Below are 13,902 nucleotides of genomic sequence, written 5' to 3'. Positions count from 1 at the left end.
TATCGCTTATTCACATTTTCTCTTACAAAACTTTGTAAATTTTATACACAGCATGGCCTATGACTAAATACATAACATTGGTTTGTAAACGAGGTTACATTCAAAAGAATTAGTATTTAATAGTATCACCTTTCAACATTGTGATAACATAAAAGAAAATATTTAATGGACCATAGTTTAAGGAACAAATTTGTATGGTAAATAAAAGATACAGGTAGTTTGTACCGCAAACTACAATAAACAACTCATGATATTAGTAAAATGCTGTACAGATCTCTTTTTCAGTTTTTGTAAACAGTAATGCATTGCATTAGATATGCTATATCTTTTTATATAAATATAAACATCGAAATGCTGCAGTAACGCAAATATAAAAGAATCACAAATTAGCATGCTCAGTGACACGAGATTATTAAATCAAGGTACAAAGACTGATTTTTTTATTAGCTAAAAGCCAAATAATTGTACATAAGACATCTAATCGATGATTTTATGGGACAGAGATATTCATTGTATGCATTTGGTATGATACAACTGAATACACATCATAATAAGCAATTATTCGTTGTTATTCTTGATCAAGAAACACAACATGTTACAAGAAAAAAGTGAAATAAAAAGAATCGATAGGTCAATCTGTCCAACATAGAAAGATTTGTAATATCTTTAAATTAAATACGTATTCGATAATGAAATGGAAATATTTTTTTGAGAATTTTTATATTAGTAAATAAAATAAGAAAAACCTAATCAGTAATACCACCTATGCTAGAAACGCGGATTATTATACATCAGTATCTATCCAATATAATATAATAAAAACACAAGGAAACATAGTATAATACGAATTTTAGAGCATGCTAAAGACAATAGGACTATAAAAAATACTACAAAAATAATTTAAACTCAAAACATTTTACGTTCAAAGGTTCCCTCTTGAAACACTTGTGATTTTAAGAGTTAGTTCCTTATATAAATCATACACAGAGTAAAATCGTAATGTTTAAGGCTGGGAATTATGCTTAGATGAAGTTCTATAATGGCAACCACGAGCTCTATTTAAAAAAAAAAAAAAAAAAAAATCTTATTGTACTAGCAAGAACATGTAATGTATACAGGCAGTAAATAATATCGATTTTATTATTATTATTATTTTAAAAGATACTTGTATATATCCTTAAAATATATTGAATTTAAGGTTGTGAAAAAATATAAAAATGAATCATTATGATATGTTTAAAGTAGCAGTCTTTTGTCTGAGTATGAAAAGTGCAATAAATAAAGAAAAATAATTATTTGAACATTTGACAAGTACTTGATAGCAACAAATGATGGATAATACAGACATTAGTATTGATTATACAACATTAGACAAGACATAACATTAAACCATTACACGTAAATATCTATATATAAAAATATAATGTATTTGTAACAATTTGTTACAGTCTATTGTTAGTACTCCCCAATTATCTCAAACCAAAATGAAAAAATGAATGTAAAAACGTTAACTAGTAACTGATGCTACAAAGATTTCCTTTCTTCAAACATTTCTATTTATAATACTGGTTAGTTTAATTTAAAAAAATGGTAATGCTTTAAAACGAGTGTATACTATAATTGTACAAAAGTACATAAGTAAAAACTTGTACGAAGAACAGTAAAACATGATGAAATATGCAATAATATTGTTACTTTAGTTAATGAAACAGATTTCCACATGTTATATATCTTGTACAACATAATAGACTAATGATGAATATTGGCAATAATTATTACGTTTTCAAAACCTTATATCTACTTTTCATCTTGCATACGAAATATTAAACATATACACAGATAAACAGCATCAAATTACTGTATTACCCATCTAAAAATTTAACTAACGATGAAATGTAATATACCGAAATGGAAAATTACCTGCTTATAATTTTCGTTTGTAAATCGTAACTTACTTTTATTAATGTAATATCTTCATCGCTGCAAGAGTTTACTCGTAACTCCTATACAATTTCACTCTGTGTAGCATTTTATTATTCTCATATTATCAAATAGTGATCGCATTTTCACTTAACAACTACAGTTAATTCATATCACAATGTCAAGGCACTTAAAAAAGATATTTTTCCTTAAGCACCTTTACCTTTCTCCTTTAGTCCAACATAAACATAACACAGAACATTCAAAAATTTGTAGTGCTATTGCTTCGGTTGACCTTTTTACCCACTACTCGAGATGAAGTTCTAGTTGGCGTAGGCCTTAATTTATATCCTCCAGCGTTCATATTGTTATTAATTGCCGCTACGTTTGGAGCAATAGTTTTTAGGCATTTAGCGGCTTCCTGTAATTGTTTTGATAAAATTTCGTTTTTCAGCTTTTCCGCATTTAGTTCTCGTCGAAGTTGAGCTTTCGTTTTATTCCCAAATGGACATAGTACTCTATGCTGAATAAGACATACCGCTGAAGGTCTCATTTCAGGGTTTGGATGAACCATCAACTGTAACGAAAACAAAATTATTAAAATTCTTCATGATATTTTTTGATAATTTAAGGAATACTTACTTTAAGTAATTCATTAACGTCACGACTATAGTGCGGTAATTCTTTTAAATTTCCATTCCTAATGTCATGCCACTCGGGTCCATTTTTGGGTAATGGACCTCCACCGCCTGCTTCGTAAACAGTTAATCCCAATGCAAAAATATCAGCTTTCGATAAGTGACTGAAGTCTTCACGTAAAATCTCGGTCGGTAAATATCTACAATCTCCTTCTTCAACTTGAGGGTTATTAACAGATGTAACATGACCTAAATCACCTATTTTATAAGTGATTTCTTCTTCTATAGTTTCTTCCTCGTCAAAGCCATCATCTGCTGAATCGTAATTGACTGCTAGTAACCTTTTTTCCTTCGAGATAAAAATATTTCCAGGCTTTATATCCATATGTACTAATTGCATACTGTGAATGTATCTTAAACCTTCAGCAACATGTAACAACAGTTGCCGTATCTCCGCTTCAGTAAATTTTTTGTTTTCTTTTTCTAAATTCACGATTGCATCTGCTAGGCTACCACCGTTACAATATTCATTCTGAATAATCATGTGATTATCTTCTGCCCAAGCCGAATAGTACCGTACGACATGCTGATGTTTACCAAGAACAGCATGAGCATATACTTCGTTTAAAGCATTCTTTTCATTAATACTTCCAGCCACTGGTTTAATACTTTTTTTAATGGCATAAATGCATCCATCCAATCGATTAATACACTTATAAACTGAACCAAATTCGCCTGTACCAATCAATCCCAGTTCATGAAATTCTTGGTGATATCTAGGAATGTTAGAGTCTTGCAATGCTACACGTTTTGTTGCTTGTTCTACTTCTTCGTTATCTGACTCCTCAGAATCAGCGAGATCGAATTTCGGAATTTGAATATCAGGAGAGCTAATATTAAACCAACAATACACGTTAATAAAATAATAAATATATTAATATTATACACATAAATTATGTATTAATATAATAGAACTCACCCATTAAGACTACGTTTAGACCTAGTACGTTTTCTTGCAGTTAACAACATTCCATTTGGTGTAAAAGGATTTACATTGGCAGCTGGTTTATCCGATTTTGTTTGATAGCTACATGCTCTTGGTTTGTCTAATGAAAATAGTCTAGTACACTTAGTAGGGAATGGAGTATGCATCGCGCTCTTCTCCATTAGAGTCTTTGGAGTAGCAGGCGAGTCAAAGAGACGTAAAGCTCTAACGCGTTTGTATGGTGGACTACATGCCATTGACATTTTTTGTGAACAAACATTCTCACGAGGAGGAATTCTTATTCTTGAAGCACCTGTAATAAATGTTTACAGCAACATTCAACAAATTTACTTACCACTTATATTTAGCCCATTTAAGCCAAAACTTTATGCAATTCAAAAATATCACTACATTTTCCTATGAAATTTACAAATATTTATTAATGCTATTAATAATATTTTATATGCTCCATTCGTTATAACATTCTTTTTTAATACTTTTATACTTTGAAATATATTTGTAGATATTTTTCTTCACATTTTAAAATATTATTAAATATTTTTGCATTTAATAAAATGGGTAATTTTCAAATATTGTTTTCTTATCTTCTTTCATATTTACAATTACATTTATATGTAATTACAATGAAAATACAATGAATATTTACAATGAAATCTTACTATTTCATTAAAAATGAATATATGCTTAAAAACGCAATAAAACATTACAAATATAACAATATATTACAGAATAATTAGTAAATGAAACAAAGATTAAACAGTTCACATGTTTTTGAGTAACTGTTGTCAATTCCATATGAAATTATACATCATATCGATATACAATTAAGAACTCTGAGATAATATCAGTACACAGTCCAATTGTATTTACTGACCACACTTTAATAACCCTTCAGTATAAACTTACTCGCATGATGTAAAACAATTGCCCAACAAAAATATCAATTTTCTCACACCATGCACAAATATTTTTACTTTAAATGCTAATAAAATTTTCCAATGCATTTAAGTTTTATAAATATAGAATTAAAAATGAATAATTCAAAACGATAGCATATAAGATAAAAATAACGATATAAATTATGATGATACGCAAACATTTCAACAAAGCAAACAAAGACCTAAATTTACTAAAATATCTTACAAAAGATATACAGATAGCTAGCTTCAGAGATAGTAAAACATAGAAAACAAGCTGGGATCCAGGATTTAAATACTTACAATATGAACAGCATCCATTACAAAGATATTAGAAGAAACTGAACAGAAATTTTTGAAAAAAGCTTGCAACTTTTCAACCAAAACCATCCATAAACAAGTCACGTACATAGTAAATAATGGTTTTAAAGAACACATTGCACTCAAAAAATTGTAAAAAAAAGCAAGTTGCAAACAGTTTAGAAAACTTTTTATCTTACTAACCTGTCACGTTACTAATCGGTGTTTTGTTATTATTAATTAACACAGATTGATTATTTTCACTGTCACTACAGTCCATTGTATTGCTAAAGGATAATTTTCTTGGTTGAAGCGGGGGTGAACATCCAAGATCTTCCGCCGAAGAATCTAAAATATCGTCAACATCACAACCGGAGCTGTTCGTACGACAGCTGATATTCAGCTCCTCGTCCTGAATGTCGCATGCGTCAAAATGCAACTTTTGTGCAACTTCCATGACTAAAAATTGTCACCATAAGTTGCTGTGCATGCAACCGTCTCGTGTACACTGTATATACTAAAGTAAAATCGATACTAATTATAAAATCTTGTCAATTGGGTTTGAACACGTTCATTCAAACAACGTACCACGCTACGTTCGTTATGGCGGGTGGCTCGATGTTATTCGGGAAAATTAGGAACGTCCAATCAAAACGTTCCTTAAGAATTGGTAGCTATTGAATTCGATGCAACGCGTCCTCCTATTGGCTGTGATTATTCACAATGGTAGTACATAGTAGCGTCATCTGCACACATTTCCGAGGGAGAAAGCATTCTCGTGAAATTCTAAAACTTTATTCTTTGAACGTTTTGCGTGAAGGACGCCGAAAGTAAGTGAAGATTTTTCGACAAATAATGGATGAAAATAAATTTTCTCTCTACTCTGATGATCCCTTTCAGTATTTAAGAATCTAAATATCCCTGTAAGAAATGAAGCCATGTTTCATTGCCATTAACAAATTAAGTCGTCAATATTTAAACGTAATATTTGTAAATTATAAAACATATAACGAATAAAACTATATCGAAGTTTTAAATTTTCCGAAACAATAAACTTTAGAAAACAGAACATTGTATTTGGTCGAGTACAAATATATAGAATTAGTTTAAATAAATACAAACATATTTATTAATTATAACAATATAAATTTCTTCCAATATGTTTTAACCTTTTGTTAATTGTAAGATTCAGGAAACATAGACAAAGCAATGTGTATTCTATTTTCCTGAACAAAAAAGCATTGTAAAATGTTCAATTTAAATGGAAAAATTCAATCAAAGAAAATAACACGCAGATGCATATTATAATACAGTTAAAAGAAAAAGATTTTGTACATTTTATAAGTAAGAACATCGAAAAACTTACGCAAGCAAGGAAAATCTTTTGCGTCTTTGTTCAGACAAAGAGCCCTTTTCGTGAAAGAAGTTTTACGAAGGCAGTGAAAGAATTTTTATTGAGCAGCTGCAACCTGTAGCGTTTGTATGAGAGCAAGTTAGAATGTATTGGTGTCGACGATACCCATGGTAGGGGTAACATAGTAGTTCGATGTGCGATATGATGGGAATTTTACTGCCTACGACGGGTTTTTTCTAAACGAGGCTATGGTTGTTGATGGTGGGGATGCCAGGCTCCACGTAAAGAATCAAAACAGAAGATAGTCGTTTCCTCATCTGGCGAGGCATTTCCGAAAGTTCGTGTACTAAAAAAAAGATGGCGGACGTGGAAATTGATGTTGGGGGTGAGATGCAAAATCCACAATCACAACAAAAAGAGAAATCTGGAAATGGGTAATCATTTAGTATGCGATATAGGAACTGATTAGAAATAACAAGTACTTACTGTTTAACCTACACAAAAATTTCATAACAATAATGGCAGTAACATTTCAGTGACAGATTTTGGTTATTTAAACACATACCATATTTTTGAAAGATAACTTGATTATAATGATCATTTCTAAAAACTACTGTATTAATTTTAATTTATTGTTGATATAAGGTAAACATTTAAATATAAGGTACATATAATTCACATTTCTTTTTTTAATTTTAGGCTTGAATTTCTACAAATACCGCTTAACAACCTAGGATATCCGCAAGCTCATGAATGGATTGAACATAGGAAAGCTAATGTTAGGCCATGGTCTGTGTTTCTTAATACAAGCAACATAAAATGTCCACCTAACTTATCGAGATTAAACAAACGAATTATCAGAAATATTGAATATTTCCAGAGCAACTATTTATTTGTGTTCATTGGATTAGTTATATATTGCTTGTAAGAATTATTACATTGACTTTATTCTTCATTGATATTTCTTTCTCTAAAATGATATGTTTTAAACATTAGGGTTACTTCACCATTATTGCTACTTACTGTAGCAGCATCTCTTGGGACTTGTTATAAAGTTTCACAGCGGCATGCTAAACAAGAACTTATGTTTTTAAATAAATTGTCATTAGCTCAAATTTATACCTTGATTGCAATTTTCACATTGCCAGTCTTTATTCTGGTTGGTGCAGGTGCAGCTCTTTTCTGGGTTCTTGGTAAATAAACTGTATCTAATTTGCATAATAATTCTGTTTCAGTGAAAAATAAAATAATATACGCAAATATTTTGTTTCAGGCGTGTCGTGGTTTCTAATAACTTTACATGCAGCTGTTTATAACATTGATTCTGTATTATGTCCAGGAGAAGATGAACTCAATGCTTTAGTTATGCAAGAAGTATGACTTATATTATAATTATATGACTGTATTATATTAGATGTATATAATAGAGAATATATGAATTAATTTTAACAAAGTATAAGTAAACATTTATACTATACATTGATAATATAAAATATTTATATTGTTAATATTTAAAAAATATACAAGTCTTAATACAATGTATGTATTTCATTAAAAAATAATGAATTATGTAGATATATGTGAAAGGAGAAAAATTATAAACTATTTATTTATATTAAAAACAAAAAAATAATTTTGTACCACTAACATTTTATATAAAATATTTGTAGTTGTAGTTAAAAATTAAATAAAATGGATTACCTATCGCAATTGGCCATATTTTTAATTTTTATTTTCAACAGAATAATTTTTATATATGAATATTTTGTGACAAATTATATGAACCACGTGATTATTACATATATTATTGCGTTACTATAGATAGTAATGTGATTCAACGGTATGATCCATCTCGGACATTGCATGCCATTTTTATATTTATATATGTAATATAATTAATTCACTTGGCGCATGTAATACTCATAAGAATGCAAAAGAATTAAGTAATTTAATAAGAACACGCAGTAGTGTGTATAATAAACCAAAAGTTAAAATGCGCCTAGCAATGAAATTACATATCAACATGAATAAATAGATATGTGACAATTTCCTGCTCCATATCTTAAACAGCATCCGGAGTTAAAGATTTTCAATGGGAATATGAAAATACTGTAAGAATATTATATACTTTTATTGTTGCTTTTATCATAGTAAAAATGGAAATTGTGGTTAGATTTGCGTAGAATTAATTGTGTAATATTTGTTGCTGCCTGATTTTATTTCGTATTTTCTACGTGTTTATTTCAATAGCATATGTGTAAATAGTAATATATTTATTTATGTAAAGTTAACCTAAGGACTACATATTAAATCCTTATTTATATTGCTTGTGCCTATTGGGTTGCTTAATTGTAATATGTATTTGATTTGTTATAAAATTATAATTTATGAAAAAAAAAAATGTTATAGCATTTCTTTTTAAGTATACGAATTTTTTTATTTGGCTTGCATGTAGTACACCTTTTTGATTCAAATAAGTAGAGTTTGGATATTGATCAATTGAATTAAAAATGAAAGAGGATGACGAAGAAGTTTCTGTACCATGGATACAAGACCATAGAAATAGTAGATCTGATCGTAGTAGATCCGATGTAAGTGCTTATCAGTCGATACAAAGTAATTTAAATGCAGGATCCGTGCATACTTTGTATCAAAGTCTTCACAATATTTCATTGAATGGTATTGGAAGCATGAGCAGTTTGAATAGTATGCACAGTGTAATTTCTTTGGAAGAGATTCAACAAACGTTCAATGAAGATGATTCAACAATTAATAATGATACTAATGAAACAGTAATCGAGGGTAGTTGTTCAGATTTAAGAAACAGAAGAGGTTCAAGAGCGGTAAATCATTTATACACAGAATTTATACCTTTTTAAAATTTCATAGATGCGAAATTTTATAGACATGTAATTATTAAACAAAACTAGACATTAATTATCTTTTTTACAGGTGTCAAATTGTGGAACAGCATTTAGTTTATATTTTCGTGATGAAATTCGTACGATTGATTTTATCTTTGTCTGGGATGAATTTGATTCAGGAGCCCAAACGTATCGCAATACCGAGCACAGACGTGTAAGTATCTGTGTAAGTCAATATTTTTCTGTACGCTATATTTATTATTAACTTACAGGTATTCGAAAAGAATTTGGAGAAAGAAGGTTTACATTTGGAGCATGAACAAACAGAACCAAATGGTTTACATTTCATAAAAGTACATGCACCTCGAGAAGTGTTACGGCGCTATGCTGAAATATTAAAGCTTAGACTGGCAATGAAGGAATTGCCTGGCATGGTAATTCCTGAAAATCGTAGTTACACGATAATCAATGAAGTCAATTCGTTATTTAAAAGAATTATGAGAAAATATTATGTTGATCAGACCATATTTCCAAATTTGAAACACAATTTTACGGCTGTTTACAGTCGCGACAAGGAATATTTATTCGATATAGATTCGCCTAATTTTTTTACACCTGCAACACGTGCCAGAATTGTGCAATTTATCTTAGATAGAACCAGATTTACTGAAACTAATCATAATGATTTTGCATTTGGAATGGAAAGATTGATTTCAGAAAGGGCATACGTAGCAGCGTATCCCCTTCATGATGTAAGTTGCATTACTTATTTTACAAGCCCTTTTTAACATACATTTAGCTGGAACCATCTTGTACATTACTCATTTATACCTAAATAATTTTGTACCTGTATATTCTTCAGTTATTGTCTTCGCTTATTGCACGCTATTGCTCGCACGTTCCAAACAGCCTATTGTTCATTGAATGACCCTTGTAGGAGGATTCATAGTAATTCATCGAAGTCTAGCCCTTTGTCTTCGAATGTAATACCCTGGTTGACTTGGGACACAAAACGGCATATAGGATTATTGTATCTTACCTTAATCAGGTTTTATATGGGTACTTAAACGGGTAGGGTACAGCACGAGCTTATAATACGGCCACCTGAAGCCTCATTCTTCTTTTTGTCAGTCGGTTCATAGTATTCGCATTGAGGATTTAAATGGCCAAGAATAGTTGGACATTTTATTTCTTTTCTTTTAATTGTCCTATTTCGCAGGTATCGAAGAAACTGAAATAAGTATTATACGTCGACCTTTCTAATTTTACAGTTTCATAAGGCTCTTTAATATTGAATAAATTAGAGAAGTTATAAAAGGTATTGATATCAGTGTTCAATTTGCAAACTGTAAATATAGTAGTTCAACAAAGTGTGAATCTTTATAATAGGAAAGATATTTATCGAATGAAACATTGATTATTTAAGACATGATATAAATTCCTTTGTTTCTTAGAAAAGCTCTGGCAATGTATCGCATTTTATTATAAGTAGGAAAGAAGGGTATTATAATGTTCTTCTAAAAAGCGTTTTGAATGATCCGAGAATTATGACAAGCTCTCCGCTTTGGGGGCTGTACTTACTTGTCCCTTATACCTGCATGACTAATAAAAGTACCGTTAACACCCTACCGTACTATCGCTTCCACAAAGTATATAATTTTACTGCAATCATAAAATTTATAACAGTATAGATCAAAACAAGTTGTTAGGACGATATTTATTGCTGTTTGCGGATTTTAAATGCCTAAAAAAATTTTGATAAGACTTTATTTTTAGCCCCGTGTTGATTTGTTTAAAATACAATATTTTGTTTCTTTTCAGGGTGATCTACAAGCACCAGATTCTATGAGATATCTACTGTATAAAGAATGGGCAAGTCTGAGAAAATGTCTTCATTATCAACCTTTGGATTATATCAAAGAGTATTTTGGTATAAAAATCGGGCTTTATTTCGCTTGGCTCGGATTCTATACACACATGCTAATACCTGCTAGTATTGTTGGTCTTTTATGTTTTATATATAGCTGTGCAACTTTATATTCTAATGAACCAAGCGAAGATGTTTGCAATGGGAATGGTACTATTTCAATGTGTCCACCGTGCGATTATTTCTGTGGTTATTGGGATTTGAAACAAACTTGTCTACATGCAAGAATTACATATTTATTTGATAACCCATCTACTGTATTTTTCTCTGTATTCATGTCATTATGGGGTACGTGATTACCGTTGAATGTGATTATTAATAGATTTGAGTTTTTATTTTTTACGGTTTTTTTTATTTTTATTATTAGCTACGTTATTCTTGGAACTATGGAAAAGATATTCAGTAGAAATAACTCATAGATGGGACTTGACTGGTTTGGATGCTCAAGAGGAACACCCTCGACCTCAGTACTTAGCACGTTTATCGCATATCAAGAAAAAGTCGCTCAACGTTATTACAAATACAGAAGAACCAAAAGTACCGTTTTGGAAAATGAAAGTTCCCGCTACGATTCTCAGTTTTTCCGTTGTTTTATTACTGGTTTGTTTATATGTTATATAAAAGTACTATTATCAAGTACTATTTTTTAGCAACAGAGTGGTTTTTTTAAAAATTATACTTTGTATTGTAGATTGCAGTGGCAATGGCTGCTGTGTTAGGAGTTGTTTTATACAGAATGTCTGTTTTAACTGCATTAAGTGTTTATGGTCATCCTATGGTAACAAGTTATGCAATACTTTTTACTTCAGCCACTGCAGCTAGCATTAATTTGTGCTGCATTATTGTATTTAACTGGCTTTACGTTTGGTTGGCTGAATATTTGACAGAGGTATTCTATATAAATGTGTTAATGTTATAACAGTGAAATATCTTGTATAATATCTGGTTTTATATCGTTACAGATTGAGCTCCCTCGTACTCAAACTGAATTTGACGACAGTTTAACGTTAAAAATATATTTACTAGAATTCGTAAATTATTATGCTTCCATTTTTTATATAGCATTTTTTAAAGGAAAATTCGTTGGTTATCCAGGAGATTATAATCGCTTTTTTAAAACGTATCGACAAGAGGAATGTGGTCCAGGGGGTTGCCTTATGGAATTATGTATACAGTTAAGCATTATCATGATTGGAAAACAAGCTATGAATACAATATTAGAAATGCTTTTTCCGCTGTTTTATAAATGGTTAAATACTTTAAAAGTACACGTCGGAATGAAAACGAAAGACGGGAAGAAAAAAATTACTACTAGGAAATATCTTCAATGGATTAAAGATTACAAGTTGGTGGAATGGGGTCCAAGAAGCTTATTTCCAGAATATTTAGAAATGGGTAATGATTTAAATCGGTTAAAATTTAAACATACGTATTTATTATATTATATTTAACTTTTGTTATTTACTGTAGTTTTGCAATATGGATTTGTTACTATTTTTGTCGCTGCATTTCCATTAGCGCCATTTTTTGCGTTATTGAATAATGTTTTTGAAATGCGACTGGATGCCAAAAAATTATTAACAATGTATAGAAGGCCAGTTGGACAACGTGTTAGAGATATAGGTATATGGTACCGCATTCTTGACTCCATTTCCAAATTGTCTGTTATAACTAACGTAAGTACTCATATTTATAAACTATTTTCCTGTTAAGCAACAAAATGTTAAATGTATACATGTATTTCAGGCATTTATTATAGCGTTTACTTCAAATTTTATACCGAGATTAGTTTATCGGATAACTGTTTCCAAGAATCATTCTCTAGAAGGCTTTTTAGAACATTCTCTTTCAAAGTTTAGTACAAGTGATTTCGCAAATGGAACTAGACCATTTGCTGAATCTGGCGATGAACATGTAGAAATATGTAGGTATCCAGATTACAGAGAGTCACCAGATTCGCCAAATAAATATAAATACACAATTACGTTCTGGCATATATTAACTGCTAGATTAGCTTTCGTCGTTGTATTTGAGGTATTATTACATAATTATTACATATACCAGTAACAAAAAATCTTATATCCTTAAATTAATAGAATTTATGTTTTTTCAGAACGTTGTTGCTCTCGTAATGATACTTTTACGGTGGTGTATTCCCGATATAAATCCAAAATTACGTGATAGAATTCGACGTGAAGCATATATAACTAATGAAATAATTATTCAACAAGAAGCAATTCGTGCTTCCGAAAGATCTGCCGATGAAAGAGAAGCGAATCGACATTTCACAACAATAAACGAGAATGCAAATCGATGGAATAGAGTCATGAGAAATAATTTATCAAGTTCGGATTTTGATTTAGAAATTCACGGGAGTCCTGTGTCTTCTCCCCCTACACATTCACGAGTTGGACCAGCTGCGTTATGACAATTATAGAACCAATGAACAACTGAAATATTATTAATAATATTAAATATTAATAATATTAAATAACGAAAGTATATTGTTATAGAAGGACAGTACTATAATGGTATAGTAGCGTTCATATTTGTGCTACTATGGTGATATATTTTTAGAACTGATGAAAAATTGATCTGAGAAGAACGAAGCTTTAATTGTGAATCTTACAACTCCGTTCCTTATAAATAAGACAAAGTACTTGTAACAATTTTACTGATATTTAAATGATATTATACATAAATTCTTTATGAGGATGTTTATTATGATATAAACAACTAACTCAGTTAATAGTGTGGCTTTTATCAATTTTGTTTGAATGGGCTTATGGGGAAGAATAATTGAATTTATTATCCTCAGAATTATTCGTGAAACTTTATAGTCAACATTTATTATTATGTTGATTAAGATCGGAATTTATGAATAAATTCATAAGTCTTCCTTTACTTAAGTTCCTGTAAATAATTGTAATACGTGGGAGTTAAGTTTCAAGGATGAATTTATTTTATTATGCTCAT

At 30.2% G+C, this 13,902-nt stretch overlaps 3 protein-coding genes across 6 annotated transcripts; 2 read left to right on the top strand and 1 right to left on the bottom strand.

The window, feature by feature from the left end:
- Positions 1-1,027: 1,027 nt before the first annotated feature.
- On the bottom strand, positions 1,028-6,285 carry LOC117607262 (wee1-like protein kinase). Of its 2 annotated transcripts, XM_034330762.2 has the most exons (6): positions 6,148-6,285; positions 5,370-5,702; positions 4,986-5,298; positions 3,538-3,856; positions 2,563-3,448; positions 1,028-2,497 (listed from the first exon to the last, which is right to left on the bottom strand). In XM_034330762.2, exons 3-6 carry the CDS (start codon positions 5,236-5,238, stop codon positions 2,183-2,185), a joined length of 1,773 nt encoding a protein of 590 aa, XP_034186653.1. In that variant the 5' UTR covers positions 5,239-5,298; positions 5,370-5,702; positions 6,148-6,285; the 3' UTR covers positions 1,028-2,182. The 2 variants fall into 2 exon arrangements, with proteins under 2 accessions (XP_034186653.1, XP_076548140.1); XM_076692025.1 differs by having other exon boundaries at positions 4,986-5,702.
- Positions 6,286-6,434: 149 nt separating this feature from the next.
- LOC143306056 (prenylated Rab acceptor protein 1-like) lies at positions 6,435-7,726 on the top strand. Its single transcript, XM_076692038.1, has 4 exons — positions 6,435-6,569; positions 6,835-7,059; positions 7,132-7,328; positions 7,409-7,726. The coding sequence occupies exons 1-4, from the start codon at positions 6,493-6,495 to the stop codon at positions 7,513-7,515; spliced, it is 606 nt and encodes a 201-aa protein (XP_076548153.1). The 5' UTR covers positions 6,435-6,492; the 3' UTR covers positions 7,516-7,726.
- Positions 7,727-7,947: 221 nt separating this feature from the next.
- On the top strand, positions 7,948-13,397 carry subdued (anoctamin 1). 3 transcript variants are annotated; one of them, XM_034330758.2, is made up of 11 exons: positions 7,948-8,246; positions 8,767-8,978; positions 9,088-9,213; positions 9,272-9,751; positions 10,821-11,214; positions 11,294-11,526; positions 11,618-11,815; positions 11,889-12,321; positions 12,397-12,602; positions 12,673-12,960; positions 13,040-13,397. In XM_034330758.2, exons 2-11 carry the CDS (start codon positions 8,826-8,828, stop codon positions 13,352-13,354), a joined length of 2,826 nt encoding a protein of 941 aa, XP_034186649.1. In that variant the 5' UTR covers positions 7,948-8,246; positions 8,767-8,825; the 3' UTR covers positions 13,355-13,397. The 3 variants fall into 3 exon arrangements, with proteins under 3 accessions (XP_034186649.1, XP_034186647.1, XP_076548104.1); XM_034330756.2 differs by having other exon boundaries at positions 8,653-8,978; XM_076691989.1 differs by having other exon boundaries at positions 8,591-8,978.
- The last annotated feature ends 505 nt before the right edge of the window (positions 13,398-13,902 follow it).

Source organism: Osmia lignaria, chromosome 14 (genome assembly GCF_051020975.1).
Source record: "Osmia lignaria lignaria isolate PbOS001 chromosome 14, iyOsmLign1, whole genome shotgun sequence".
NCBI lineage: Eukaryota > Metazoa > Arthropoda > Insecta > Hymenoptera > Megachilidae > Osmia > Osmia lignaria.
Note: the sequence above shows the minus strand (reverse complement) of the source record. Positions and strands in the feature narration are given on the sequence as shown.